This window comes from Aythya ferina (genome assembly GCF_964211825.1).
Source record: "Aythya ferina genome assembly, chromosome: 10".
Classification (NCBI taxonomy): domain Eukaryota; kingdom Metazoa; phylum Chordata; class Aves; order Anseriformes; family Anatidae; genus Aythya; species Aythya ferina.
In genome coordinates this window covers 17,449,681-17,477,616 of record NC_140306.1, presented here as the reverse complement: position 1 = coordinate 17,477,616, position 27,936 = coordinate 17,449,681, and the positions used below count along the sequence as shown (strand labels likewise).

The 27,936-nt window shown below is 34.1% G+C and overlaps 2 protein-coding genes across 2 annotated transcripts in view; one reads left to right on the top strand and one right to left on the bottom strand.

The window, feature by feature from the left end:
* The window catches only part of SYN2 (synapsin II), a 181,954-nt gene that overhangs the window by 59,658 nt on the left and 94,360 nt on the right, over positions 1–27,936 (bottom strand). The window lies entirely within an intron of this gene.
* Positions 1,634–27,050, top strand: TIMP4 (TIMP metallopeptidase inhibitor 4). The gene is made up of 5 exons (XM_084530559.1): positions 1,634–1,953; positions 18,910–19,007; positions 23,729–23,843; positions 24,504–24,628; positions 24,783–27,050. Exons 1-5 carry the CDS (start codon positions 1,824–1,826, stop codon positions 24,978–24,980), a joined length of 666 nt encoding a protein of 221 aa, XP_084386685.1. The 5' UTR covers positions 1,634–1,823; the 3' UTR covers positions 24,981–27,050.

The following is a 27,936-nucleotide window of genomic DNA, read 5'->3' as shown; positions in this document are numbered from 1 at the left end:
TGCATTGGCTTCAAGGATTCTTCACCACCCATGTTATGCATCAGACAGAAAAGAATTAAGGATACTTCTCAGCTATCTTGCATTAGTTTTGGAATTTAAAGATACTTGACAAATCTTATTTTTTCATAATTAAGATTTATCAGAAAATACAAAAACCTTATTCCTGAAAATAGAAAAACATGAATAAGGTTTCACATCTTTATACTCACATAAAAAGCTTCCTGAAAAAAGGTAAATTTCCTCCAAGTAAGAACAGAGATGTTAACAAGTCTAAATTATTTTCAGGTGTTAGACCTGGACCTGGATCTAACCTTATGATTGAAGCCAAAACTTAAGACAAAAAAAAAAAAAAAATTAAAAATAAATCAAAGCATGAATGCTTGAACTAAATCACTAAATCACGATATCATGTAAAACATTCCCAGCTCAATTTTGAACCTCGATCTAAAATCTGAAAATAAGACCTAATTCAAATAATTTTATTTATATATTTTTTAATTGACTGTGTCTCTGAGGAGAATGAGATAAAAAGAAGAGTCTGAGCATCTATTAGTGGTAAAACTAACTTACTGTTTAAAAAAAAATAATAAATCTGCTGCTGTGAAACATGTACACATCTATGTATATGTAACAAACTATTTTGTGTACACCTAAATCACAACAAAGATTTTCATGAGTCTCCACTGAAATGGTCAAATTGCATTAATGAATTTTCAATTCTCAAGCTTGAATTGTGACAAAAAAAAAAAAAAAAAAAAAAAAAGCAATTATTTAAGTTCTATCGTCCATGTCAGTCTATATATTTTATTACTCTCTAATCAAATCTTATCTCCTAACTCCCCCATGAAACAACTTTAACACATGTAACAAACAACATGTAACACATATCCAGACTGTTATAGCAACAGAAGATCTGCAGTTGAAAAAGATTTCCCAACTTTTGAATTTATGTGTGTTCCATGTATAGCATGAGCCAGAAAATGCAGATACAGATCTATGCTGATCAGGACATACACGTACATTAAAAAGGAATGCAGAGAAAGAGTTGTGCCTCCAGTATACATTAAATGTAAAGTAAATCTGTGATAAAATAATAAAAAATGCCCTTTATTGCAGCTTTTCTTTTTAAATCATTTTTCCTTGTAACTACCAATTGTTCTAGTCTTACAAATAAGCATTGAAACATTTCCTTTTCATGAATGAAGTTCTGTCCAGCCTGCAAGCAGGGACGTCATCTCAAGAAAATGCACAGAAGTGCAGGGAAGATCAGGGACTGCAAAGGAAAACAGAGCTTAAAAAAGGACAGCTTTGTTTACTTGACCAAAATAGAGAAGGTAGCAGAACTGTTCTTTTTTTTCTTTTTCTTTTTTTTTTTTAGTTTTGGAAGGAAATTTACTAGAAAAAAAAAATCTTTGTTTTGCTAAAGATCACAAAACCAGCTTCAGATACTTCTAAAAGATGTTTTTGTAAAGCTTTTTGATTACTAACAGTTATACTGACTCATAAGAGCAACGTTGCAATACATACTAAGGTAACCTCACTGCTGGTACAATGATTTTCACCAATGATGTGCTTTTTCCTTAAAGGAAGGCGGAGTTACAAGTTAGTGTCAGGGCCATAAATAAGAGGGTCCTATGTCAGGGAAATTAGAAGTCAGTTAACATAACCGTATACTGAGACTGAGCATTAGAGGGCTTTTCTAAACCAAGGCTGTTGAAACTGAACAGTGAAGTAATCAGATAGTTATTAGGAAGTTTAGATATAAAATCAACAGTAAGAAAGCATTTTCTCTTGGCTGACCGATTAGCCGTGCTTAAGGCAGCATGAATCCTGTACTTAGTACCTTGTTGTTTTCAGTGCTTCTGCTGCTGACCCACAGAATTCAGGAGCTGGTGGAGGCGTGCAGCTGTGCCCCTGCTCACCCGCAGCAGCTCATCTGCGATTCTGCTTTAGGTGAGTCACAACTACTATATGCTTCTAAGTTTGATGGTAGGAAATCAAAGGAAGCTAGTCCAACTGCTGCATTTTTTTTTTTAATTGTTCTTATTTTATTGTTTGTACTGCTGTAGGGGAATATTTTAACCAGTTGGCTTAGTCTGCAGTTAGGATTTTAAAACAAAATGATTGCAGACATCCCCTTTAAAAATATGGCTATGGGGGAAAAAATGTGGTAGTAACTGTTCTGGTTTTTTGTTTGTTTGTTTTTTCCAGAATATTTTGTGGTTACAAATTGTTGAAATTAATATATTATTTAGTCTTTTTTTTTCCTTCTTAGTAAAAACAACTTGTGTATTAGCTCCTAACTTAGAGTAAGCAGGGAATAATACTTCTAAATGTCTACTGTTCACAGTATCTATAATAGACTATTCTATCTAAATATGCATATTATGCATATAGATGTTATGGCACTCTGGAAAAACAAAAGAAAATAAACAAAAATAAAAGTCCGTGATGACAACATCTTGAAACACTCGATCTTTGTTCTGCTATACTACAATATCTTATTTTGCTGTTGTTGTTGTTGCTTTCCAAAAAGTACTTGAGGACAAAACTGATATGCCCTTTATTTTATGCAGATAAGCTGTCTACAGGACTTCTGCATAAATACGACTCTCCAGTCTTTAGGACAGTTTTATTTCATGATATTCAATCAACACCATGGTTGTCAAATGACTTATAGAAAGAAACTAAAGATCTCAAAATTAGACTGCATGGGGATAAGAAAATGTGACATTTTGCAGTCTTTTGATTTCATTAGCTCAAGCTGAGGCTGGTTAGCTTCCATCTAGTGTGAACAGTAAATGTAGAACATGAGTTTCCAAAGTGTCACAAAATTAGCATCTCTATGGGGCAGGCAATACCTTCTGCATACTGATTAATTGCTTTTATACCCTGACAGAAAATCTTTGTAGCCATGACAAACTCTAAGCTCTATTTGTGGCCATCAGTTAAACTGTTTTTTAATCTGGTTGTGTTAAGCAATCTTTTTCATTAAATTACCTACACCAGGCGTTACAAACTTGGAGTGCAGGTGTGAAAGAAAATAGAAGTTATACTTCCAGGAGCTTAACTATGTATGTATACATTTAACAGCATTAATCTGCTGCATTCCTAGATTTAATGAAGTAACAATTTTCAAGAAACTTATTTAGAGATTTATCTAAATAAACAATTTTACAGTACAGAGGAAATACTCATTACAAGCTATACTCTTTAGGGAAACCATTCTGGCCATTCATATTAAGGCAAATTCCCATAGAAACATTTTTAAAAGGGTAGGTATATGCTACTTTTAATATATGTTTAAATAAAACATAATGTACCTTACATTTATGTAAAATACAACTACATTATATTTGGACTTGGTGCTCAGGCTCTGACTCACACAGACGCTCCTGTTTAAGTAAATTGCACCTTTCACCTAAGGTATGTTTGCATCTTGAATCCCTTTGTTCATTATTTATCATTTTAAAATAGCATTTATATACATTCTAATATGATAGAGAGGTACTGATATTCATTCACAGAAATATGTGTACATATACCTTTAGATATGCATATATATACATTTGCTTATATGTACATACTGCTCTAAGCCTTCATGGATGAATTAATTGCTTTATTCTGGACACAATGCCTCACATAAGCAGAGCAAAATGACTTTAAAGGAGCTGGAGAACACCAGTGGAGTGTTTGCCCTGTGTAAGAGAAACCTCTGCAAACCACTTTGGCAAAGGCAGCTCCTCCATCCCTGATGCCAGGGCTGGGACTGTCCTGGGGAGCACAAGACTGGAGTCCTGCCACACAGCACAATCCCCACAGGAATTAGGGCTATGCCTCTGCAATGCTGCTTCCTTTGAAGCAAAGCAGGTCTGAAGCCACACCTGTATCTTTCATGCTACTTGGCTCTTAAGAGGGGATGCGTAAACTGGGCCATGCTATTAAGTGTCCCGTGTAGTAGATTACTTCAGACTTATATACATATACAAATATACATACTTTTTAAGATACAAGAAGATTAAAGCTCAAACTGAAGATGTGTACCTTAATTTCAACATATTCATATTTAGAAAATATTGATAAACAAAGAGGCCAGCTCTTCAGCTACCAAAATCCATAGTAGTTAAATGCTAATCCATTTTTTTACTAAGACTAAATAACTGCAAAAGGTTGAATAGTTCATACATCTCTGTACTCACAAACACGTTCAAGTATACTCTTGCAGAATAAAAATCCATCACATTTTATTAAAACCAAGAAACCACGCCATGCCTCTAAGTTCCATGTTAAGTAAAACGTGAGATAGTCTCAGTCTTGCTCATAGCCATTATATGTACTTCAGTTACTGCATTATTTCTCAGTTTTGCTATCTATCTGTAAGTTTTCAAATTTCCTTTAGGATCACTTGGGATTTAGATGGAGTGAAAACGGAGGTGGAAGAGGTTGAATCTATAGACATTACTTCAGCCAGTAGAATGTGTAACGCCACTCAGGAACCTTAGCATTTATGTAAGATACACAAGAAAAAAACATAATCAAAGAAATTAAGTCTAGGACAAGCTCTTCTCACTTTCACGTCTGTTATCTGATTATTACTGTGCTATTTTTTCTTTTCTTGACAGGAGGCTTTTGTGCTTTTACATTGTTCATAAATACTCAACAGCTACCACACAACCTAAGAAAGCCTGTTATTTCTGTCAAGTTTCTTACAGACCTAGAGCAAGAGAGTGTTTCTGGTCTTGACAAGGTGGTAGCTAAAACAAAAACAACAGATGAGTGAAGAGCATTGCATGTGTGACATGGCTGTATGCCACAGGAAGAACAGTAATGATGAGGTAGTAGATATGATAGGAAATCATGACTATTATGTTGGTTCTGCCATTTATGTGACCTTGGGTTTATTAATTTTCCTGCTTAGCTTAGCTTTAAAAAGGTGTGATTTTTGTACAGATTTGGGTAGCTCTCATGAACTTCTCAGTAGTTTTAATTTTCAGTTCAAAGAGAAGTAAATCCTCATCAGTATGAAGTGCCTAGCACCATGAAGATATGCTCCTTTTAGTAGAAAATAGATACATTTCTTTTGTGTTCTTCTAAATGGTGCTGAAATCCTATATATATATATATATATATATATATATAATATAATGTGCAGAATGCCTTCAAACCTCAGTGAACACCTATACTTGTCAAAAGGATTTCCATCTGAAATGGAGATGGGAGCTTTATTAAACAGCAGTTCCATGTACTGCATAGTGATTGCAGGTGCTGAGTATCCACACCAAAGAATCCAGGAGGCTTTCTCTGTATGGAAATGAAACACGATGAGGATGTGCTGTTTTAACCATTCCAATTCAGTAGTGAGGCACCCCAGTTTCAAGACGATAGAAGTGTCCTCTGAATTTTTTTTAGAAAAACCATGGATAAAACTGAGTTTATCAGATGGTCAAGATGACATATTTTGCTTTTGCCGCTGACTTCAGTCACTCTTGGACTCAATTCCAAACCAGTGTTCACATCAAATTATATAGCCAGCAGAGAAATTGTATACATTGAGAGGAATAACTATTTTCTAAAGTCTATCACTTTTAATTCAAGCTGTTTTTCCTTTTTTTAGGCAAAAGCAAGGTTTTTTGGACAATAGGACTAACATGTAAATACTTTGCATTTCTAAGATAAGTTACACTAGTACCCTATTTTAAAGTAGACATCTTTCTGATTTCAATTCCTACATTTGTTGCTTTTTCTTAAAAATTAAAACAATCTTCTTACTGTATATTGGGTATGGGATTGGAATAGAAATGACTAACAGATCTTAAGTACAAATAAATACATAAAATAGCTTCTGAGAATTGTATAGCTTTAGAGAGGAGCGGCACATCTCAAAACACAATGGAAACTTTACAGCTGAAGCTTGGCAGTCTTTTCAGCCTGTTAAAATCTCATATGATCACCAAGATCATTTGGCATATCTTTACAATGCCTGATATATTAAATTTTAATCATGTTTAAAAATAACTATAAAATGTTTATTTAAATATACCAGAATTAATTTTTCAGTTCCTCTGGTATAATATGAAACTCAATAATATAGAAATAGCATACTGTAATATTAAAGTGTTCATGGCTCAGCGCCCCACAATTTTGTCTCACTGCAATATAACTTTTAGCTTTGTACTGGAGTAGATTAATTTGTTAGAGTGGGAAGTAACTTTGTTTGATGAGGAGAATCAGGTTTGGAAAGGGTACTGTAAATGTTGACAGTACCCCTTCCAAGTTAAAGGGAAAAAAGGTACAAAGCAAAATTGAAGTAGACTTTATATTTTATTCATACTGTATTATGTTATATGCATCCACTATATTCTTAATCTTATAGAGCCTATTTGCTCTGAGTAGTGTGACCAAGCAGTGGTCACACCGTGATTAAGTGGCTATGTAATTTTTGTTTATGACTAGTGTCATACAAAAAGTAATAACTGTATCATGTAACAAAAGACCATTAAAGACAGGGATGCAATAGAGTTCCATAAAAATCCCAACTGTTGAAACCATTGCTGGAGGAAAATGGGCAACATAGCCTTGCTGCATGACCATGGCTGGATCCTGGCATCTCAGTGACAGACATGGGCTTCACACAGATTGCATCATGGAATTGCCTAAAGACTTTTAGATTTCTGTATAGCATGGAAAATAATATAGTACTTGTAATATGACTTGCATTTATATTATTTTCCTGCCAAATGGAGGCAGACTTTACTCTGCTTCATAAAGATGTCCTGCTATTAGAGTAGAAATCAGTGACATTAATGCATAGGTACATGTATATTTCTAGAGTAACTTGTCATTAACAGGAAAGGATTATGCAGCTACCATTTCTCAGGGATCTCAAGCCAAAATGAAGGCTGAATTTCTATTCCAGGAACTGTGAATTCGATTACAGAAATAACATGCAGGATTTTTTTCTATTCTAGTTCTCCCTTCCTCCCTGAGAAAATGCACATAAAAACAACAGGAAAAGTACAGCACCTGAACATGTTTCTTGCAAGAAGTATTAGGTAAAAGAACCAAAAGCTAACTGAATATTTTGTAGTATAACTAAATCTCAGTATTATGGTAGTTCACTGATTTAGAAGTAACTCAGAAATACTATCTCACTGCTGAATGTTATAAATGCAAGATAAGATAATTCAGCAACTGTGTTACTTTTAAATAAAAGCATGCGTTATAGGGGTAAGAATCTAACACCCATGATTTCAAAAACATGCTGCATACAGTGTGGAAAACAAAATGCAAGCTTAGGAACAAAGATTAAATAATATAAAAGAGAACAGGAAAGACTGCCAAACTCTTAATCCTATTAATCTACCAAGTTTAATCCCTAACTTTCTCATTAAAAAGTATTTCAACAATACCGTGTTTCTTCCGCATGGAAGAAGAGGTATGCTGCTATGAATGGAAATCTACAATAACATTATGTATGTTGTTCTACAGACTTCAGAGTATAAAGAAAGTGTTATTCTTCAGCTGAAATTAGGCAGATGTTGATTACTAGTCAAATGATGTGGTATTTGAGGCTTGTGAAGTAGAGAGAAATATTTCTGGTAACATGAGTAGCAGCTGTAAAAACAGTGCAGAAAAATAAAACTGACCTTGAACAACATTAGGAAATCATGCTATTTTTAATGTAATATTTAGTTAAAAGAATACCGCACATCTGTTTAAAAAAATCACCTCTTCCATTTGAAAGTTTATAAAAACTAGATTTAAAAACCTCTCTTATAAATTTAATGTATTCTTCTAATAACAATAAGAGACTGAAAAATCTGGTTTAACAAGGCAGCCAAACTAAATTGACTCTTCCCTTCAACACAAGGAATTTTTGCATCCCAAGCCAAAAACAGAGCCTCACAAAATCCTGACCTACCAGAAAGTCCTAATGTGCTTGAAAAAGATAGGCCTCCTACAGTTTGAAAACCTCACATGGAAGTGTATTTCAGATGCAGACAAACACAACTATTAATAAACCACAAAAGAATAATCAAGGTCTGCAAATCATGTATGTTAAAAAAAGGTTGATAAACAGTATAAATTGACATCCATATGAAAGAGCAATAAAACAATCTTTCATACCTGCTTTATAGAATTCAGAATTTTGTTGGTTTGTTTTTTTCCAAGTAGATGAGTCTTGGAATGTAGTAATATTTTTTTTGAATAAAAAACACCATGAAAAACAACCAATTATATCTTATAAATCATAATTCATCATCTAAAGAAGAAAGTGCTGCACTGCTGCCCTTTGTAACCAAATCATTTGCACAATGGCGATATCAATTGATTAGAATAACTCATAGGGATTAACATATGAAACCTTTACAAATGCATTTGTGATGTTTTCCTTCAGTGGGTAAAGTGTATGTTTCTGCAACATATTTTTCTCCTTATTGTCTATTTTTATGCTAATAGACTTGGATTTGGCCCGATGCTTGTGTTTCAAGTTAGTCTTTCCTTTTAAAAAACTCCCTTGAGTTCTTTCAGACTGAGTGATAACACTACAGTTTCAGAACTTGTTTTTAAAGTTACAGATAAGACTGTTATGTCACCACACTTACCTTCTCATGCAGCTGGAAACATCATCGAGACTAGGCAATGCTCTTTCAGATGTTGCTTTCCATAAAAAAAAAATATCTGCTATAGTTATATTCTTCCAGATATGTGGATAGAGATCCAAAGCCTTTCTGTCCAAACAGTCCACCAAGTTCCACTTTTTTTTTTGTGATGTTCAAAATGTGTGGTTTAACTGGTTACTTTGCCATTGATTTAGTTATTTTACAGATGGCTATGAACATTTATTCATGGAATATCAGAAAACTGAGATACAAAGCAGGAAAACACTGTCTTCCCCTTCTAACTAGCATACACATTTTGAACTACAGATTATTTGGCCTTCATTCTAGGAATTGTGCAGAAAGAGTGAATATTAACAATGTAGACTTATGTTTAAGAAATCCATCCCTCAAACACAGAGGGAAAGATTTTTTTCAGATTCACTCAGTATTGGACCAGTTTTGCTGCTGCATCACTATTTATCTCTAGAGCTGAACTAATAAACCAGCTTCAGACATCTGAGCTATGTTACAGTTTGGAAATGAAAGTGCTGCTTACTACTCTGTCTTGTTGAAATCTAAACTGATAGATAGACCAAATGTTTAGCAGTGTTTGTTTGTTTTCCCCAACTTTTTAAAGATCGTTCAAGAGCATCTTGCTTGGATCTCAAAAGACAACAGAAAGTATAGATGTTTACTGCTAGATTTCCAATCTCAAAAGAATGAGTGATCTTAGTATCTCAGCAGATATCCTGAGGTAACTTTCTATCTCTCTAATGAAGTCTGGAACAATTAAAGCTTGCACAATAATTCAGAAATCAAAGGTGCAGAAGAATGGTTCCAATCTCCTTTACGTTCTAAGTCGTTTTGGCTTATGATTCTTGGAAGATATACCATATGGCTGTGACAATATTAGACATCATCGGATTTGTTAGATTTATTTTCCAAGTGGCTATTGTTATATCTCATTGCCAAATTGGCATTATAATCAATAATTTGGTAGCTTTACTGTGGGAATCTTGAAGTCATCTTGATGTCCCATGAACACTGCATGAATCATTTTGATAAAAGGATCAGTCTTCACTCTGTACCTAGGGTCAAATTCCATTCACCCCAACCCGAGACATAGAGTCTTCAGCATAGGAAGAAAAAAAAAAAAAATGAATACTATGAAAATATTTTGCAAACGTGATAATAGTGTGTGTGTGGTTTTTTGTTTGTTTGTTTTTGTTTTGTTGTTGTTGTTGTTTTTTGTTTTTTTTTTAAGGGATATTCAGAGGTATTTGTACAACTATGACAGAAGTGGTATAGCTCATTGGAAGTGCTTGACATAGAGGAAATTATGGCAAGTGTAAACCGTGGAATATATATATTAAAAAGAAATCAGAAAAACACAGTGAAATAGATATATTTTACATTTAAAAGACAGAACCTCATCCACAGGATTGACAGATTCCTTAAAGAAACTCAAAAATAGCATATGAACAGAAGACGAAGAAGTTTCAGTGTTCTAGTAAATTTGTAACTACCAGAGATCAGAAATTTAAGTTAATTTGCAAACGTGCAAGGTGCCTTTGAATTTATTGCAAATAGACTTAAGGATTCACGTGCCTCAAAGATAAATAAAAAAATAAAGGAAGTGATAAAACATGGAGTAGTTTTTGATAATAGAGTACAGGCTTCTTTGCATATAGTACAGGCCATCTCAACTAAAAATATGTGAAATGAAGTCAGTAACAGTAGAGCCTTTCTTGGACCTATAGGAGAAATAAATGAAGAAAATTATAAATGAGAACTGGATAAAAATAATGGCATTTTTATGAGATTGTATTTGCAACATTATATTGATCATATACATGTATGTATTGATATAATCATTACTTTGATTCATTAAAAAGTAGCAGACATGATCCCTGCTCCAAGTAATGTTTATAATACAGTCTTCCACAACTTCTTACCATATCAATGGATACATACATTCTGTTATTATATGAGTATGTGAATGCTCAAGTGCCTCTATACAGATGCATGTACAGATGCATCTACTGAATTTAATGATTGAGAAAGCATTACTGCTTTCTTGTGGAAACTACACATGCAAATTGAAAACCGAATCTAAGGAAATAAAAATCTTAAATCTCCTTAAAATTATTTATATATCTCTAAAATAATCTGCTTTAAAAATAAGAGTATCTGCAAAACTGTGTGTTAGATATTTAGTTACTTATTTTAAAATATGTTAACATCAATAACCTTTGTCTTCTTCCAAATGAAATGCCTTCTTTTGTCAGTATTAGGAATGCCTGCGAGTTTAAAACAAAGTTATGATGCTCCTTATGTATTGATAATACTTAATTTTTTTTTCTTTTTATATGTATTTAGATAAATTACAATCTTTTCTATATAAAGATATATGAATACTTAAGGAAGTTCACTTGCCTTCTTCAATGGTGAAACTCAAAGCTTTACAATAAGAAAATGTGGCAAGTCTATTATATAACTGAACAGTTCTGCATGTTTAGTTAAGAATATAGCAGAGTTGCATTAAGAAAGTGGGAATGTTGTACAGATGAGAATTTGCTTTGAAGTGTGAAGTAAGACTTCTACAACATCTTGTATAAACTATCTTTTCTATCCAAGCATATATTGTATTGTTTTAAAGTGGGTTCATTCATTTTCATCTGTTGTGACAAATTCTGTGCAGATTTCCTCTTCCTTTTTGCGGTTAAGATTATTCTCCTTGCCTTCTGAGTCTCTCCTCTGTGCAAGAGAGGTTAAGCAATATCAAATGCCTAGTTTCCAATGTAAAGAATAAATGTAATTGTTTTTGTCATGTCTATGTACTCATGGAACCCAACTATTCAAAACAGTGTTCTTGAATTCCTCTGGCAGCTCTGATAGCTTTACTTGCCAGTATTCTTTAAACCAAAGTTTGTAGGATTGGACCAAAATATACTGGGTATAATATCAATGGCACCTGGACACAGAGAAGGTAAATTAAAAATTGTGTCTATGCCCTGGATTTGGACTTCATGGCATTTATCTTGGACTCCTAAGATCGTTTAGCTCTAACTTGAGTTCAGATGACTATGGTAGATGAAGCCAGTTCTACTCACAGTCTTTTAGTTAGCTTGCATTTAAATTCTTGGACAGTTAAAGATTCATGTCTGATTTAAATTGGAAGCAAATCTGACTAGTGATTGTGTATGCTGGCCAGACTACTCTGCACATAGAAATTCTACCTGGAGCAGCTCTTTAGCTATAAGAAGGAACAAATTACTGCCCCTTCTCTGATCTCGAGCTTCTTCTCCTGTTCAATCTCTTACATTTATTCTGCCGAATTAACTTACCCACCCCCAAAACAGAAGACAAGCACTGTTGAAAATCTCATTACCAGATTTGCCTGTGTTCTTCTACAGAATATGAAGTATTTAAGCACTTACATACTACAAAGAGGGGGGTGATCCTGGACTGTGATGATTACACATAAAGAAAGAGTGACAGGGTTTTATTAAAACTTTTTTTTTGTTCTTAATTCTATAGGTAAACACCCCAAAGAGAAACCTATGTTTTGGCTGCACATGTTTGTTGACAACTCTTGGCTTACAGAATCACAGAATCATCTAGGTTGGAAGAGACCTCAAGATCATCTAGTCCAACCTCTGTCCTAACACTAACCAGTCCTCCACTAAACCATATCCCTAAGCTCTACATCTAAATGTCTTTTAAAGACCTCCAGGGATAGGCTGCCCACTTCCCTGGGCAGCCCATTCCAATGCCCTTTCCCTTTTGGTAAAGAAGTTTTCCTAACATCCCACGTAAACCTTCCCTGGCACAACTTTAGCCCATTCCCCCTCATCCTGTCACCAGGTATGTGGGTGAATAGACCAGATTAGCTCTTGCTCTAATATAATCTGTGGCACTACCAACACTGTACTGCAACCTCTAGTTATCATTGGGATTATGTCATTGATCAGTTAATGCATCAGTTCTGGAAGTTTCCCCTATGATACCACACAATAAACAAAGGCATATAAAACAAAGAAAGCCTTTTACAGTTAAGAATATACACTCCTAATTTAAATTAAAAACAGGCATATCTTTATCAGATACTGTAAATTTGTATTAGCACCTATAAGAATTACTACCAGGTAAACTGATTTATCATGAATTTCTATTTTGATACACCCAAACAGGCAGATAACCCCATTTCACGATGGTGGTTACAAAAAGAGTTTTACTAATGTTTCATGAAAAACCCTTATCCTTCCATCATCTGTAATGAGGAATGGAAACCTCAGAAAGGAGGAAAAAGTGTACTCCTGGGTAATACAAACATACAACAGAAAAAGCCATTTTGCATAGCAAACCTATATGATCTCATTTCAGTTGTTTCCTGGTTTATTCTGCAATTATTTTAGATCTCTGGACCTGGGAACTTAACATTTACAGTTGCAAACAAATTATGTGGACTCTGTATTCCTGACTGTTTGTTTGATGAATGTTTTCAGTATGTGTATAAATCTATCTGGTACAGACACTGTAATATTCCAACCATATTTTTAGCAAGTTGTATTTTAAACTACTACACCTCAAAGAGGTAAAAAGTTTAAGTTCTGGGTATAGATACAATAGAATAGACTAGTTGAGTTGGAAAGGACCTTCAAAGATTATCTAGTTCAACTGCAAAATTTTAACTAATATTGTAGTAGAAGGGTGAGCAGAAACAGATGCATTATTTTATATGCGAATGTTCTCATTTGGGTGAAAGGACATTTTAACATATAAGGGTTCATTTGAATGTAAGGCCTTTCAAATTTATGTACTCCACATATATTGTGTGTCTATAGTTATGTTTATAGCAAATGCAAACTGCTATGTAATTTCAGGAAAAAACAAAACAACAACAAAACCACAACAAAACCTTCTGTTTTCTCTTTCTGCACTTTCAAATGCTTTCTTCTGTCTGTTCCCATATGTATCTGGGATGCCATCCTCAACCCATCCACAGAACAATACATTCATTGAGATACCTCTCCCTGTGCCACTTTTTCGTTGTCCCTGCAAGGCAACAAATATAACAGCCTTACAAGAATACATGAGCAATAGAATCTCGCAACAGCTTGACTGAAGTGTCAGACGTTAAAGAGACAGGTAGAAATAATTGCTCAAAAGACTGAGGCGCTGTTTCTAAAATTTGCAAGTGGACTTACAAAAACATGAATGGAGATAAATCCAGGGGCAATATGGTTTCCTCTGCATCCAGAATCACACTTTGTTGATGACCTCAGAATCCATTACAAGCCAAAAGGACAGGATTTAGCTCTTCTTTATACAAAAATCAGTTGAGGCATCCCAGCCTAGAAATTTTTGTCCTTCTACTCGTTAACTTACCTAATCGCTGAAGGACTAGATTGCGTTAACTGGAGTTTTGAATATATGAATTGTGGGCATTTAATCAGTTTATTACTGATAGCATGAAAATTCCAGCGCAGCTAATATTTAATATTCAGCCATCATGACAATGATCTGTAACTCTTTAAATTCTAAGAAACAAATAAAATGTTCAGCACTAGTTAGAACAGTCTTTACTATCTCAGGCACAAGAGCATTCTTAGTGTTGCAGTCTTAGCTTACCAGCACTTCTAATCAATAAAATAATTTAGTTTGGGAGGGACCTGTAGAGGTTGTCTAGTCCATTCTGTTCAAAGCAGGTTCAATTGAATCAAACTGCTTGTGGCCTTGTCCAGTTGAATTTGGAGTACCTCTAAGGATGGTGAGTCTACAGTCTCGCAGGGCAACGTGTTCCGGTGATTGATTACCTTCTGCTACATCACGCCTTAAGACCCTCAACCTCTAAAATACCTTACATTTGCAATCCTGCAGTCTGACTTCCATCTGCACTTTCATCTAAGCTGCTGTGGCATTTTCCCATTCTCATGCTGTCATTCTTGGCTAATGCTATAATTCTTTAGGCCTTCCACTTACAAACCCTGCTACTCTTGGTTTGACAGCTTCTTATGGAAGGCACTGTCATGAGCAAAAGACTCACACTTTTTTCTTACCCTTTATATTGTACAATTTAGCTTAGAACATAACAGTGAATAACAAAGTAAGTAACAGTCATTCACAGAAGTATTATACAATAATATGCATGCACAAAGCTTAAACTAGTTGGTGTGTAACACCTGCCCCGATCAATGCAGGGTTCAGTTAGTGCTATTATTATATCACTATCATTAATAGTATCAAGCAGGAAGGAGTATAATCAGGTCCTAATGAAAACCATATGTTTACTAAGGGAAAAATATTACAGGAGGGACCTCTGTGCCTGGAGAGGACATTCATATCAGAAACATTTGTCTTACTTCCCCTTCTTGGCAGACCACAGGGGACTGTTACTTTTCTTCTCTCTCACTTTTCTTTCTTTCCACCCCTCTACACCCATTTCTCTCCTTTTGTTTACCTTCAAAATTAACTTTTGTTGTAGGTGACAATATAGGCCATCAGCAATGAGTATTTGTGTATGTCAGCTTAACTCAACAACCCTTCCTGCAACTCATTTTTTACCTTACTACCAAGTCACATTTTTTCTAGTTGCAACTTGTGTCAGTTGTTTCTTGTCCTATCGCATCTGAGAAGGGTACAGCTACATATTCTCTCATTAAGTGACTCTTCTTATCATTAAAGAAAGTATGTTCACTGCTATTTCAATTGGCTTTATAAATGTGTTTTTTATCAGAAGAAAAGTACTTCACAGACTTTTAGAAATCATATCTCAGAAATAAAAATACTGAACCCAATCTAAATAAAACAACTCAATACGTGTCTCTGTTTCTCATGTTACTGTGATCTTAACACAACTTTGTTCAGGAATTTCATCTTGAGTGTTTTTAGAGTCCAATCAGCTGACAAAAGAGATTTTCGAAGCTTCAGGCATCTGCTTCCCTATCTGTCCATCTTTATGCAGTTCAAAATTACTTAATTCAGGAAAGAAGGATTAAAAATATTCTTAACGGATATCTAATAACAAATGCACAATAACCAAGTTGGTTTATATCTAATTATAAATGTGCAATAACCAAGCTGATATACTATATAGAACATTGTCCTTCTTATACTGCAACATTCTATGACACTACTAATAAAAGCAGTGATTGCTCAGAGGGGCAGCAACCTGACACTATGGACACAGCATATTAGTGGGAGCCAATAACTGCTGCAACTGTATGATTTTTATTCTAAGGTTCTAATTGACCCCCCTTATGTAGCTTTGATCACATTAACTCTTATTTCAGATACCTGATACCACTTTCAGCTGCAAAGTAGGGATAAAGGTTTGTATTTTTTACAAGTACCATGAGTTACAAAACATGACTGCAGAAATGCTACATCCTACTACTGAAATATAAGAGCGAATGTCTTTTGAAATATGTCATAGATTTTAAATGCGGAACAAATTTGAGGCAGACTGAATTATTGACATTAGAATATAAGAGCTATGCATATGTATTTTATATATGCAAATTCCTCACAAAGAATGAATAACTGTCTGATAGATAAATGGCATTATTACCCTAAACAACCGGAGGCTCTTCTCAGCCAAATAGAGAAGCAAATCCAACAATAATATAGTTGATATCACTTCTTGAAAGAAAGTGCAGACTAGGAGAAATCCTAAGTTATAACCACCCTCTGAACCACAAGTGAGGAGGAGATGGCTAGGCCCAAGAATGCTAAATCAGGAAATGCTTGTGGTTAAAAACAGAAGCAACCACATGAATCAGAGGCTTTAGGAGACAGCTAGACGAATGATTGAAAAAAAAAAAATTCAAAGTACAGAAAAAAAAAGTAAAAAAATAAGACTTGAAAGGCACATAAAGATATACATACATTTGAATCTGATTTCAGGAGAACAGAAAAAGTAAAACCCCAATAACTAAAGATTTAGACATCTTTTAACAATAAAACTTTCTTGTCATTAAAAATAAATAAATCTTAGTTTGGTATTCCTCCACCATCTGGAAGCTTTCTCTTAAACAAACAAGTAAGTGAAATACACACAATATAAAAATAGTTTTCATTTTTTTCTACATGCCCACAAAAAGATCTCGTAATGACAAAACCCAAAATATTATCCTTTCTGCCTTATGTAATTCCATGGAGACTCTTTGAGCTATTACAGATTATCTGTAATGTTCCTGTCAGACCATAATGAACAGAATTTAATAAAAATATGAAAACTAGCAATATTTCAATATTAAATACAGTAGGAAAAGTAGTTTTAATTATTCTACATAGGTTTGCATTGAAAACACAGGAAAATATATCCTGCATATAAAACACATTATGGTACAAAGAAAATTATGGAGCTAGCTCCTAACTGTTGTCTCGCCCCATCTACATTGAATCAACTATTTTGTGAGAATACTTTTCCTTAGGAAGAAATGCTGCAAAGGAAAACAAAACATGATTCTAGTTTGACCTTTCCAGTAGTATAGTACAAACAATCCACAACACTTTTTATCTGGAATTAGATCAAAGCACCTAAGAAGTACTGTTAATTTGTGGGAACATTACACATCTGCAGATGATTAAAGAGATGCTGCTACTTACCATTTGAAAAGAGGAATTTGCTCTTCATACTTAAAAGAACTCTTTCCTTTCAATCCAACACATAAGTCTAAAATGCTTTAAGAGTTTGAATGGCTTGGGAGAAGGGAGCACTGTGCCAAAAGATGGAGGACTCAAGCTTTGAAGCTGCAGATACCTGCATCATGTTGATTATGACATCTAGGTTGCTCTGCTAATAAGAGAGGAAATGAGAATTGCCCATTCTTATATGAGACTAACCTCCATTTGGCTGTAAGAAAAATTACAGTTTGAGTTTCTTATTGTTTTTATTTGATGGTTGGAGGTTAATGTATTGCATACATATTTTGGGGGGAGGGGAGGAAGAAGCAGGATTTTTATGCCAAAAAAATAATAATAATAATAAAGCTGCTTCAGCTTGAAGGTAACAAAAAGTATGAGGATTTCATTATAAGAATAGTCAAATCCTGGAACAGGGGCTCAGGGAGGCAGTGAACTGCTTCCATGCTGAGAAATAATTTCTAGTCGCTGTCATATCTGCAAAAAGTGGCATACCTATGACAGAGAGAATGAATCCAACCGTTCCCTTTAAAAATGTGGATGTCCTTGGACAGATCTCTCTCTGCACAATTATGAATTGGATTTACAGTTGAAGTGAGATTGGACTGTTGACTACTAAGGCCCTTGCCGTTATCCCTCCATGGAGATACAGATTGTTCTGACAAGTAGGATGTCTGCAGAGAAGCTGCAATAGCAGCCATCCAGAACCAAGCAAAAATTGGACTCCATACTGTTTCTGGGAGGTGTAGAAGTACATCGAGAAATTCTGGCCTCAATGTAACATGCTATATTCTTAGAATGCCGTTATTCTCTGCGACAAATACTGCTGGTATATTTTAAACAATATACATGAGAGATGCCTAAAACAAACACAGACAGGAGAAAAAATCATTTCCTCCATCACAAAATTTCTTACTTTCCTTGCTTAAAGGATAGGAAATAAATGGAATGTGTCAAGAGAGGGAGTAATTCATTTATACAGGTTAACACAACTAAGGACACTAATAAAATGCCAAAATATATGGTCTTAGGAAAGTGAGTGAAAGTATGCTTGTCTTCTTATTTTGTGAGTAAAATTGATGCATTAATCTTGCCTAGCCTGGTCTTTCTGAGTGTCAATTTCAAGTCTATTTAACTGATAAACTGATAAACTGATAAATGTCTTCAATGGGAGTTTCCTTTTCTCTTGCTGCCTGATCATAGTGTTTTATCAAAAGTTATGGTATGCAGGTCTTTCAAAGATTTTGAAGGACTACTTTAGCAAAACTCAGTGGTAACTTATTTCAAATGTCCATAATCATAGCAGCCATAACCATAATTAGCATGAACCTCAACAGTTAGCCTTGCTCTAATTTAGTTATGGATATTTTAACTCAAGGGTAGCACTAAGGATTTTGAAAATTTGGATGTAAATGTCAGGAAATATGTAAGCAATAGAACATACCTCTGTCAAAAATAAGTACTTGTATCATAGGTAGCCCATTTGTTATTTTCTGCTCTTAACACACTCTAATGACAAGCCTTAAAATCTAGTTCTAAAAAAAAAAAAAGCTAAAATCTATCAAAAAAGAAAAAATTAAGATAAATGTAATTTTAGCTATTGCTTGTAAAATCAGGTGTATGTCTATTTACATTTTTTTTTTTTCCTTTATTACAGTGATTCGAGCAAAAATATCCAGTGAAAAGGTGGTTCCTGCCAGTGATGATCCTCTTGATACCCACAAAATGATCCGGTATGAAATCAAACAAATAAAGGTACATGGAATCACTCAGCTAATTTGAAATTCAACAATAACCTCTGCATATAAATACAATTAAACCCCAAATGGTTTAAGCTGCAAAAGGATCCATCTGCCTCCAAGGTTAGAGTAGGTGAACAACACAGAATTAGAATAGAAGTATTAAAAAAAAAAGGGGGGGGGGGGGGGGGAAGGAGAAAAAAAGGAAAACTCATGAAGGTCAAAACAGCTACTTGCTAAATAAGTGTATTTTTATAATACTTTTGTTATTGACAATTGCTTTATTAAGATTGTATGAAAACAAGTCTATGGAAAGGTATTCACTATATTTACTTATTTTTTGTTTCTGGTGAGAACGTGATCACATATGTAGCATTACAGTGTTGCAACTCTGACTGGATGATACAAATTTTTTTTGAACAGAGGAAAGCATTTCTAGCTGAAATAGCAAGGATCATTCACAAGTGGACAGGAATATTTGCAGAAACAGGAGTCCTTCCCTGATATTCATGCAAACAAAAATCCAATTGTATGAATATAAGCTAGGAAAGCAAACACAAAGTGGGAGTACACAAAATAATAAAGTGATTCAGAATCTCACAAGATTTTTCCATTATTTGTTAAGTTCCAACAAGAAGATACATTCATTAATGTTCTTTAAGAAGATACTTCTTGGTACCATTGAAGTTACCATCAGTCTTTATCAGTCTTTCAATTATGTTAAAAGGTCATGACCTACCTGTTTCTGGAATACGTAAAGAGTATCTCTCAATTAAAACGATGTATTACGATGGTGTGTTTTCTGTTGCTGTTGTTGCTTTTTTGTTTGTTTTGTTTTGTTTTTCTCTTTCTTTCTTCTGTTTCCAGTTCTCCAGGTAGTCTCATCTCTAATTTTTCATGGAATATTTTGTATAACCCTTCCAACCTTAACCTTTCTGTGATTTACTTGGAACACTTCAGCAGATCACTGTGAATTGATATGTGCTTTCATAAAATAATAATTAAAAAAATCCAATTCCTCAGCTTGTACTAGTATATCAGTTCAAGTAAACTAGAATATCTCAAAATATTCACAAGCATAGTATCATACATGATGTCTGTTAAGGTTTTATAGCAATTTCAACAAGCTAATTAAAGATAATTTAGCCTTGTTAAAATAAAAGCAAAAAACTCTACCATCTGCGATATTGTCTTCTTCAGCTATTAAGAATATTTCCAAATGTTTCTTCATAGAAATAATTGTATAAATACCAGTTCTCTTTCCCCCACTAGAACTTTAATTTTATGTTGCTACCCTGCAACTCTTAAGTGAGTAACTTTATAGAAACACAAATCTTATACTTCAGCACAGGAAAAGAAAAAAAAAAAAAAAAAAAAAAAAAAAAAGAAGAAGAATGAGAAGTCTAGTTTGTGTGATTATTATTTCCAGCCTGTAAACCTGTTCTTCAATAATAGCACACTGAAATTTATTCAATCCATTCACATACTGTTGGAGCTGCTTTGGAATTTCTCCCAAAATTTCATAAGTGAAGACCTGGTCATCAGTAAAGTCATGCATCAGTAAGAGATCTTGATTTAACTCCACTGAGCTTCAGAAGGCAAGTCAGCTAGGACTGGACATATCAGGGAGGTTTATTATCTAATAAAAGATGTTCTTTATCACACAACCATAGACTAAAGACAAGGGGGGTCACAATGGTCCCACCCTTCAAATTCCTACTTCTGTCTAGGACAGCTAAGAAGAAGGAGGAGCTGAGGCTTCCATCCTGGCACACTCAGGCTGCTCAGCTGAGTTGGGATCCAGCTCCTTGCTCACTGTCTAACAAGCACAATAAAATGATTTGGTTTTGAAATCTCTGCAATACAAAGTGGTTGAGCCAACAGGAGATTCTGTACACTTCAATTCTTTGGTGGTATGGCTAGAAAACTCAACGTGTCACTTAAAAATATAAATGTAGAGGCAACTTTGTCTGTACTTTGTATATCTTACAAGAACTGACAAAAAGTTACATAATCAGTTATGTTCTGAGCTTATAACTCGGTTGGCATACCAGTGAAAATTAAACAGGACCGGGTATACTGAAAAATTATCAAGAAATATTCACTTTTAAATAAACAAGTTTAACAGAAAAGCGTTATGGATAACACTGTAAAGTTTGCATTGAGCTACAAAAAGTAAAAAGAGTGAGGAATTTATAGAAGTTCATGCTTGTAAACATTTGATAAGTGGAAAGGAATAAACTAAAATAATGTAGATGTACACCATGGGCCACATTTGGCTACTTCAGTGGAGTGGGACTATTCAGAGACTGACGTAAGATTTTTTCTGAGAATCTGATTCAAGCTTAATTTGCAAGTGCTAATAACATCACAAGGATATCTTGTCAGCTGTCTTCAAAGTCTGACCTACATGGATCAGTGACACTGTGTATCGTTGCAGTTTCCTGAATAACTTAAAACTTTTCTGATCACAGCAATAACCTTATCACACTATTTCTTATCTTTTCTCTCAGATGATAACATTTGAAACAATCTAAACAGCATATGTCAAATATTAATACATATATATTTATTATAGAGTTCCTTTTCTTGATTGCTTACAAAATAATTTCTCATATTTGCCCGTAAATTCTCCTGACTCCTCCCTGTATTTTCCTTCAATAAATCCTACCAGAACATCAGATGTAAATGGATCATACCACAGTGTAGAATTGAGTCAAGACATCCTATTCTAACCCTTTACAGAAGACTCCACACTTCTAGGAGTTGAGTGAATATGACAGAGAAGATCAAATACGATTTACCAAATTAAAAAGAAGGTTAAAAATTTAAGAAATGGTCTAACCTATATCTATCTCAAAACCAGAGACTGATCAGATCTGGAATTTCACAAAACAATACAAACAAAAACCCCAAAAACCCGAACCTGATGAGGCCTGCAGGGAGCTCCTCATTTATTATATATTTTTATTAAACTAACACCAAACTGCAGCTCCAATGAAACTCAAAATGCACATTTCAATATTGACCAGACCTCCAGTATTAGTTGCTATGGACACATATATAAATATATACGTATATATTACTGTTGAATCAATTTGTGTTGTCCACATAATGCCACTTAAGTTAATTTCTATTAGGTGGTGAGTTATTCAAATAAAAATTGTGCTCTACTACACAGTATAGCACAATCAAAAGATTCTGAACATGAAGAGAACTCAATTTAGAGGATGCTTGCATAGTTTATGCAGTTACTTTGTACTAGACACAGCTGTCTAGCACACATACCGTGAATAACGTGGGTGCAAGTGTAGCAGAAGCTAGGGATTCCATTTCCTAAGATGGCAGGTATAAAAATGGCTTTCAATGGGAGTGAGGAAGGTCTGCCTGAAGCTTGTGTTAGCAATGAGACTGATACTGTGCAACATACCTGTCCTGCTCTTGCTTCCTCATCTGGCCAGCTTTATGAGATCTTTTACATTTGGCTGACATACCAGACTACATTTATCCAATGAAATTAAATACATTGTCCATCAACATTATATACATTTTCTAATATTTTCACTGCTGTACAGGCTACAGTTGTGTTTTTGTTTGTTTGTTTGCTTTGGAGGATGTTTACTTCTACTAAGTATTTCAAGTTACCATCTAATAATTTTGGATGGGAAGACCAATAACAACACTTTTGACTTTTTTTTTTTTTTTAATTTTGTAAATTAAGGCTTAAAAAAAACCCTAACATGTTACTGTGTATTTTGAAGTGCCCTTTAATATTTAAATCTCCCAAGAGAACTTGGGTAATGTGAGCATATTTTCCAGAGACGCCAGCTGCTATTGGGAGAGTTTGCCCCTGGGAGCTGTGAAGCTTGCAATCGTCCACAGCTGTCAACACACAGCATGATGTAGCCAAACAGGGCCCCTGGAGTGCTGGGGTTTCAGTTATGTCATATTTGGTGATGACAAGCATTCTGAAGTTGATTAGCATCTTACGGTTCCCTCTCTGATTTGGATATAACTATATTTGTTATTAATCTTCTAATGGTTACTTTAAGCATTATTTTCAAAGTTGGAAATGCTAGTAAAGGAGCAGATAATCTGAGCACTGCATGGGCTTTGATTCTGAGCTTATTCACTTTGGTGCTGAAGGCCATAAATCCTAAATAGATCCCAGTTTCCAACAGTTACTTGAGAAGGTTGCATTAGGAAAATTATCAATTAGATATGGAAAAACAACATGTTTTAATGACAGAATATAAGAATAATGCTCCATTCCTTAACATGTTTCATGTTCTTGAAGTTATATACCATTACACTGATCAAGATAAGATTTCCCATGTAAACATGTCAAGAAAATTTTTTGCATCTTCAAAGATTCAACACTGCAGAACTTTGCTTAAAATGAATGGTGTGGGTTATTTCTTAAAGAAGTAGATGTGTGTAGACAAAGATGTCTGTAGAATATAATTTGAAGAGAAAGCTTTAAAGATCCATTAAAAATACTGAAAAAGTAGATTTCAAAACTATAACTAAATTTAAAAAGGACCTAATTTCCTTCTGAAAACAATGGACATTTCATATGATGTAGAGATGGGGTCTAATTGTTGGTATTTTCTCATCAAAGTTGAGACTTCAAGAGACATTTTTCAAGAGATGCCCCATGTATTTCCACTTGTTGCTTGCAACTGTTTTTTCATATTTGTTTTCCATTACTGACTTTTACTTTCTGATAATTTTCAGATGTTTAAAGGATTTGAAAAGCTCAAGGATGTCCAGTACGTCTATACTCCTTTTGATTCATCACTCTGTGGAGTGAAACTAGAAGCTAACAACAAAAAACAATATCTTTTGACAGGTAAGAGTCAAAAAAAACAATGTACCTATAAGAACAAAAGTAACTGCTCAATGTACAATTTGATTGACTTTGCAAAAATATGCTCTTGTAAAAATATATTTATGTACTGTCTAAATAATACAAACAGAATGAAATGTACAAATTGTGTTAAGCCGTAATTACATTGTAATATTGCATGTTTTCCATCCTTCACTGGAAGATCTTAAAACAGTTTCAGAGGAAGTCAAAGTCAGTAACTATATAGTTAGTAAATAAAAACTATGCCATTATTGTTCTTTTTAAACCAAACCTACTGATTTTCCCATGAATACAAACATGTTTAACAAGACAACACATACCTATGCATACGCAGATTTGGTGGTGTAAGTAACTGCAGATTTTTCTATGGAGTCCTGTAACCTGGTTTAACATACTACCCAAATTTGCATCCATCCCTTCCTGGCAGTTTATCAGCATCTTGTGAGAAATATCCTTGCTAAATCTTTACCATTTATTCATCAGAATAGTTCTAACAGTTTTAATAACATCCATGGAAAAAAGTCTAAGACTAATTTGGTGCAATTAGTTAAAAACTTTGGACATCTTTTCAATTTATTTCAGCATTCAGAAAACTGTTTTCTTTGCTTGCCTTATTTTTTTCTTATTTTTTTCATACTGTAGGCCAAATTTTAAATGATGGTAAAGTCTTCATCCATTTGTGCAACTACATTGAACCATGGGATGATTTATCCTTGTCTCAAAAGAAGAGTCTTAATCAGAGATATCAAATGGGCTGTGGCTGTAAAGTAAGTATAGCACAAAATACTCTTTATTAGTGGAGCCCACCTTACAGCCAATATAATTTTTCACTGTTGGAAACTGTACTCTTATATACCATATAATTTATATTTTCTTGAGAAACCACAAATATACTGAATTAATGTACTATTTCACATTTAGATTACTACCTGCTACATGGTGCCCTGCTCGATCACTGCACCAAATGAGTGCCTCTGGACAGACTGGCTGATAGAAAGAAAGCTATATGGGCACCAAGCCAAGCATTATGCCTGTATCAAAAGAAGTGATGGCACTTGCAGCTGGTACCGAGGTGGCCCTCCTCCAGAGAAAGAGTTTATTGATATCAGCGAACCTTAATGTGATGACTTCCTGAAAAGCCTTGGAGTCTAATTCCATCAAACATTGCACGCTCACAGCTTTGAACTGCTATCACCTAATGTATCTGTTGCTTAGAAACAAAAACAAATTGTCCTGTACAGCTAAAGTATGAGTCTGTGGAATTGGCACTCAGGCAAGAAGAGGAACAAATCTCCTGGAGGTAGCTACTCTGTAAAGTTAAGCTTATACAGAGATGCTCATGCTGAGAATGCTTCTCTGTATTCTCTAAGGCATAACAACTTTTTTTTTTTTTTTTTTTTTTTTTTTAACCAATATGAATGTACAAGAAAATAAGAATGGTCAGAATTTCATTCCCTATTTTTGTCAACCTACAAATTAAAAGAGCTTCATGTTTTATTCCAAACCTTTCTGATGAACTAAGGAATGTTTTATTATTTTTTTTCTGTATGAAAGTCTTCTGATACAAAAGAATTATTGTACAGTGTATATGCAAAGTATTATAACAATTTGCTATAAAAGATTCAAAAATTTGTGTTTTTTTCCTTACCTGTCAAAACAAGTTAAACACTTTAGTGATTAAACCAATCTGTGCTCCATATTTTGTATGTTACTTATGTCACAGGTTTCTTTATTTACAGAGTCATAACTTTCATAGATAATTAAGTTATAACACAGCCTTGATAATCAAAATCCCCTTATCCAATTCAGTATTCCTGTGAACTAGCTATACCTTGCAGACCGTGAAGGCAGATGTTCTAATGCTTCAGCATTTTATAGAACCAACATAAATAATGACAAGAGAAAACTGTTTATATTTACAGAAATTTACATGTCCATCATCACTGCAGCTGTAGTACTTGATATCACCTCTCTAAATGTGTGACTAGGTCATTTTACTTCAGGACTGTTAAAGCCTTGGCTTTAGAAGCTCATGTAAAAATATATGCAGTAGATATTTAATAACTTACAGTGCAAGTGATTCCTGAAAAGCTCTCAAATACTTGTTCATATTTAATAATACATTAAATTTGCCTTAATGACTTCTCATTCATGAATGCCCATTGACATCTGTCATGACAAATTTTTAAACTCTGACTTATCCTAGAGAAGTGTTACAACTTACCCTAATGAAGTGTTGCAACATAGTTTATCTTTTAGCTTCTTAGAGTCTAAACTTTTACAATTTGATTACCGTAGTTAATAGCTAATCTCACACATATTTAAGTTTACAAAAGTAACTCAATTCACAGTGGTAAAACTGAAGAAATTATTTTCGTAAATGCCAAAGTTTAGGTAGTTGACAAACTGCTTGTGTTCTAGAAATTGGATGAGAACCATCACACAGGTTATGGATCTGTAACAGTTGCCATTTCCAACCTATATTTTACTCTCTCTAACTTTCCCTATTGGATTTCTTTAACGTCATTCCAATTTTGCCTAAAGATTACTCTCATTTGTTCCTCATATAGGAATTTAGAACAATGGGCAGAGAAAAATATTTAGACAGTTCTGTTCTCATGTGGATAGATCAGATCCATTTGAAAGTTTAACACAAATACTGTGACATTTCTAGCCTATGGATTCATGAAGAGTTAGAGCTGTTATTGCCTGATGGCTCAAGGGTCCAGTTTTCCACATAGTGCCTTTAGTCTATTTGTCATTTAGAACTTTAAAAATCATCAAGACCTAAAATTGCGAAGAACATATTCATTTATTTAAGTGAATGGGCATTTCTAATTCTATTCAAATTCAGCATGTCCTATATAATTGTCTTACTAAGATATGTCATTGGATATAAAATGTATACTTGCAAAAGACTGTATAAATGATTTTTGTGACATACTCTGTTCTAGTGTTTCTGTTATTTTGGAAATTGCATTAATCCATATTTAAATGACAGACAATGGCAACTTTGAGAAGACAATTGTGAGAATGAATATTATTTACTTTTCTTGTGGCTAAATTAATACTTACAGAAAAGCAACAAAGTAAAAATCTATTTTGCTGGAGATTGTAAATGGTACTTACACAAGGGCTTTTATATTTTGTTTGACTGTAAAACTAAATAAACAGAAAAAAATGTTGAAACCCTATCATGTTTCACTTCACCCTACTGAAAAGATATTATCTAGCATTAACATAGAAGGAGTTAAACCTGAAGAACCATGCTGCATACATTCTGGAAAGCTGGAGAGTACTGACTGACACCACATTTTCCTGGACAAGAACAGGGTTTCAAACTAGTCTTTATGATCTTTATAATCTCTTATTTTTTTTTTAATTATTATTTTTTTTTTATTTTGCTTTGGCTTTCCAGGGAAACAGAATGCGGCATACTGTAATTATTACAAATCAACAAAGATATCTTTGTTATCTATCCCCTTATCTATTTACCAATAAGTAAAATACTATCAAAGTCCACTTTGATGGAAGCACAAATGTTGCAACACCAACAGGAATGCACAGCATTATTCCTTTGAGGAAGAGTTGCCTATTTCCCTTAATAGCCAACGTTTCACTTTTTATTTTACTGTAAAACAGTTTGGGTGTTTTAATTTACAATCCTAAATTAAGACATCATATATTTGTGCTGCCAAATATAAAGTCAAATTAGTTTTCTGATTTGCTGGAGAGAAATAAAAAATTACCAAAGGCCAATTTTGGCCATCAACATAAAATATATATACACATACAATTACTTGTTCCTATATGAAATATGTAGGCGACTTTTCTTCCAAAAAGGAATTCATATCACAAAGACAATATTGGCAGTGCTAATTACTAGTCCTAAGGGCTGTGCATTTATATTACCAGCTTATAAATATATTTAAAAACCAGACAATTTCCTCATGTGAAACCAAAACAATTCCTAGATGAGCCTGCAAGAGCCTAATAACCATACAAGGTCTGAATTAAGCACATGGCTAATTAATATTCATTACATGTACAGTGTAGCATGTGTTTCCAATTCCAT

Bases quoted from the DNA above. Each gene is read 5' to 3' on its own strand.
- TIMP4 (XM_084530559.1), top strand. From the start codon at position 1,824: ATGAATCCTGTACTTAGTACCTTGTTGTTTTCAGTGCTTCTGCTGCTG. The intron at 1,954-18,909 runs GTGAGTCACAAC...CCTTTATTACAG, and splicing joins CATCTGCGATTCTGCTTTAG to TGATTCGAGCAAAAATATCC. The intron at 24,629-24,782 runs GTAAGTATAGCA...TTTCACATTTAG, and splicing joins AAATGGGCTGTGGCTGTAAA to ATTACTACCTGCTACATGGT.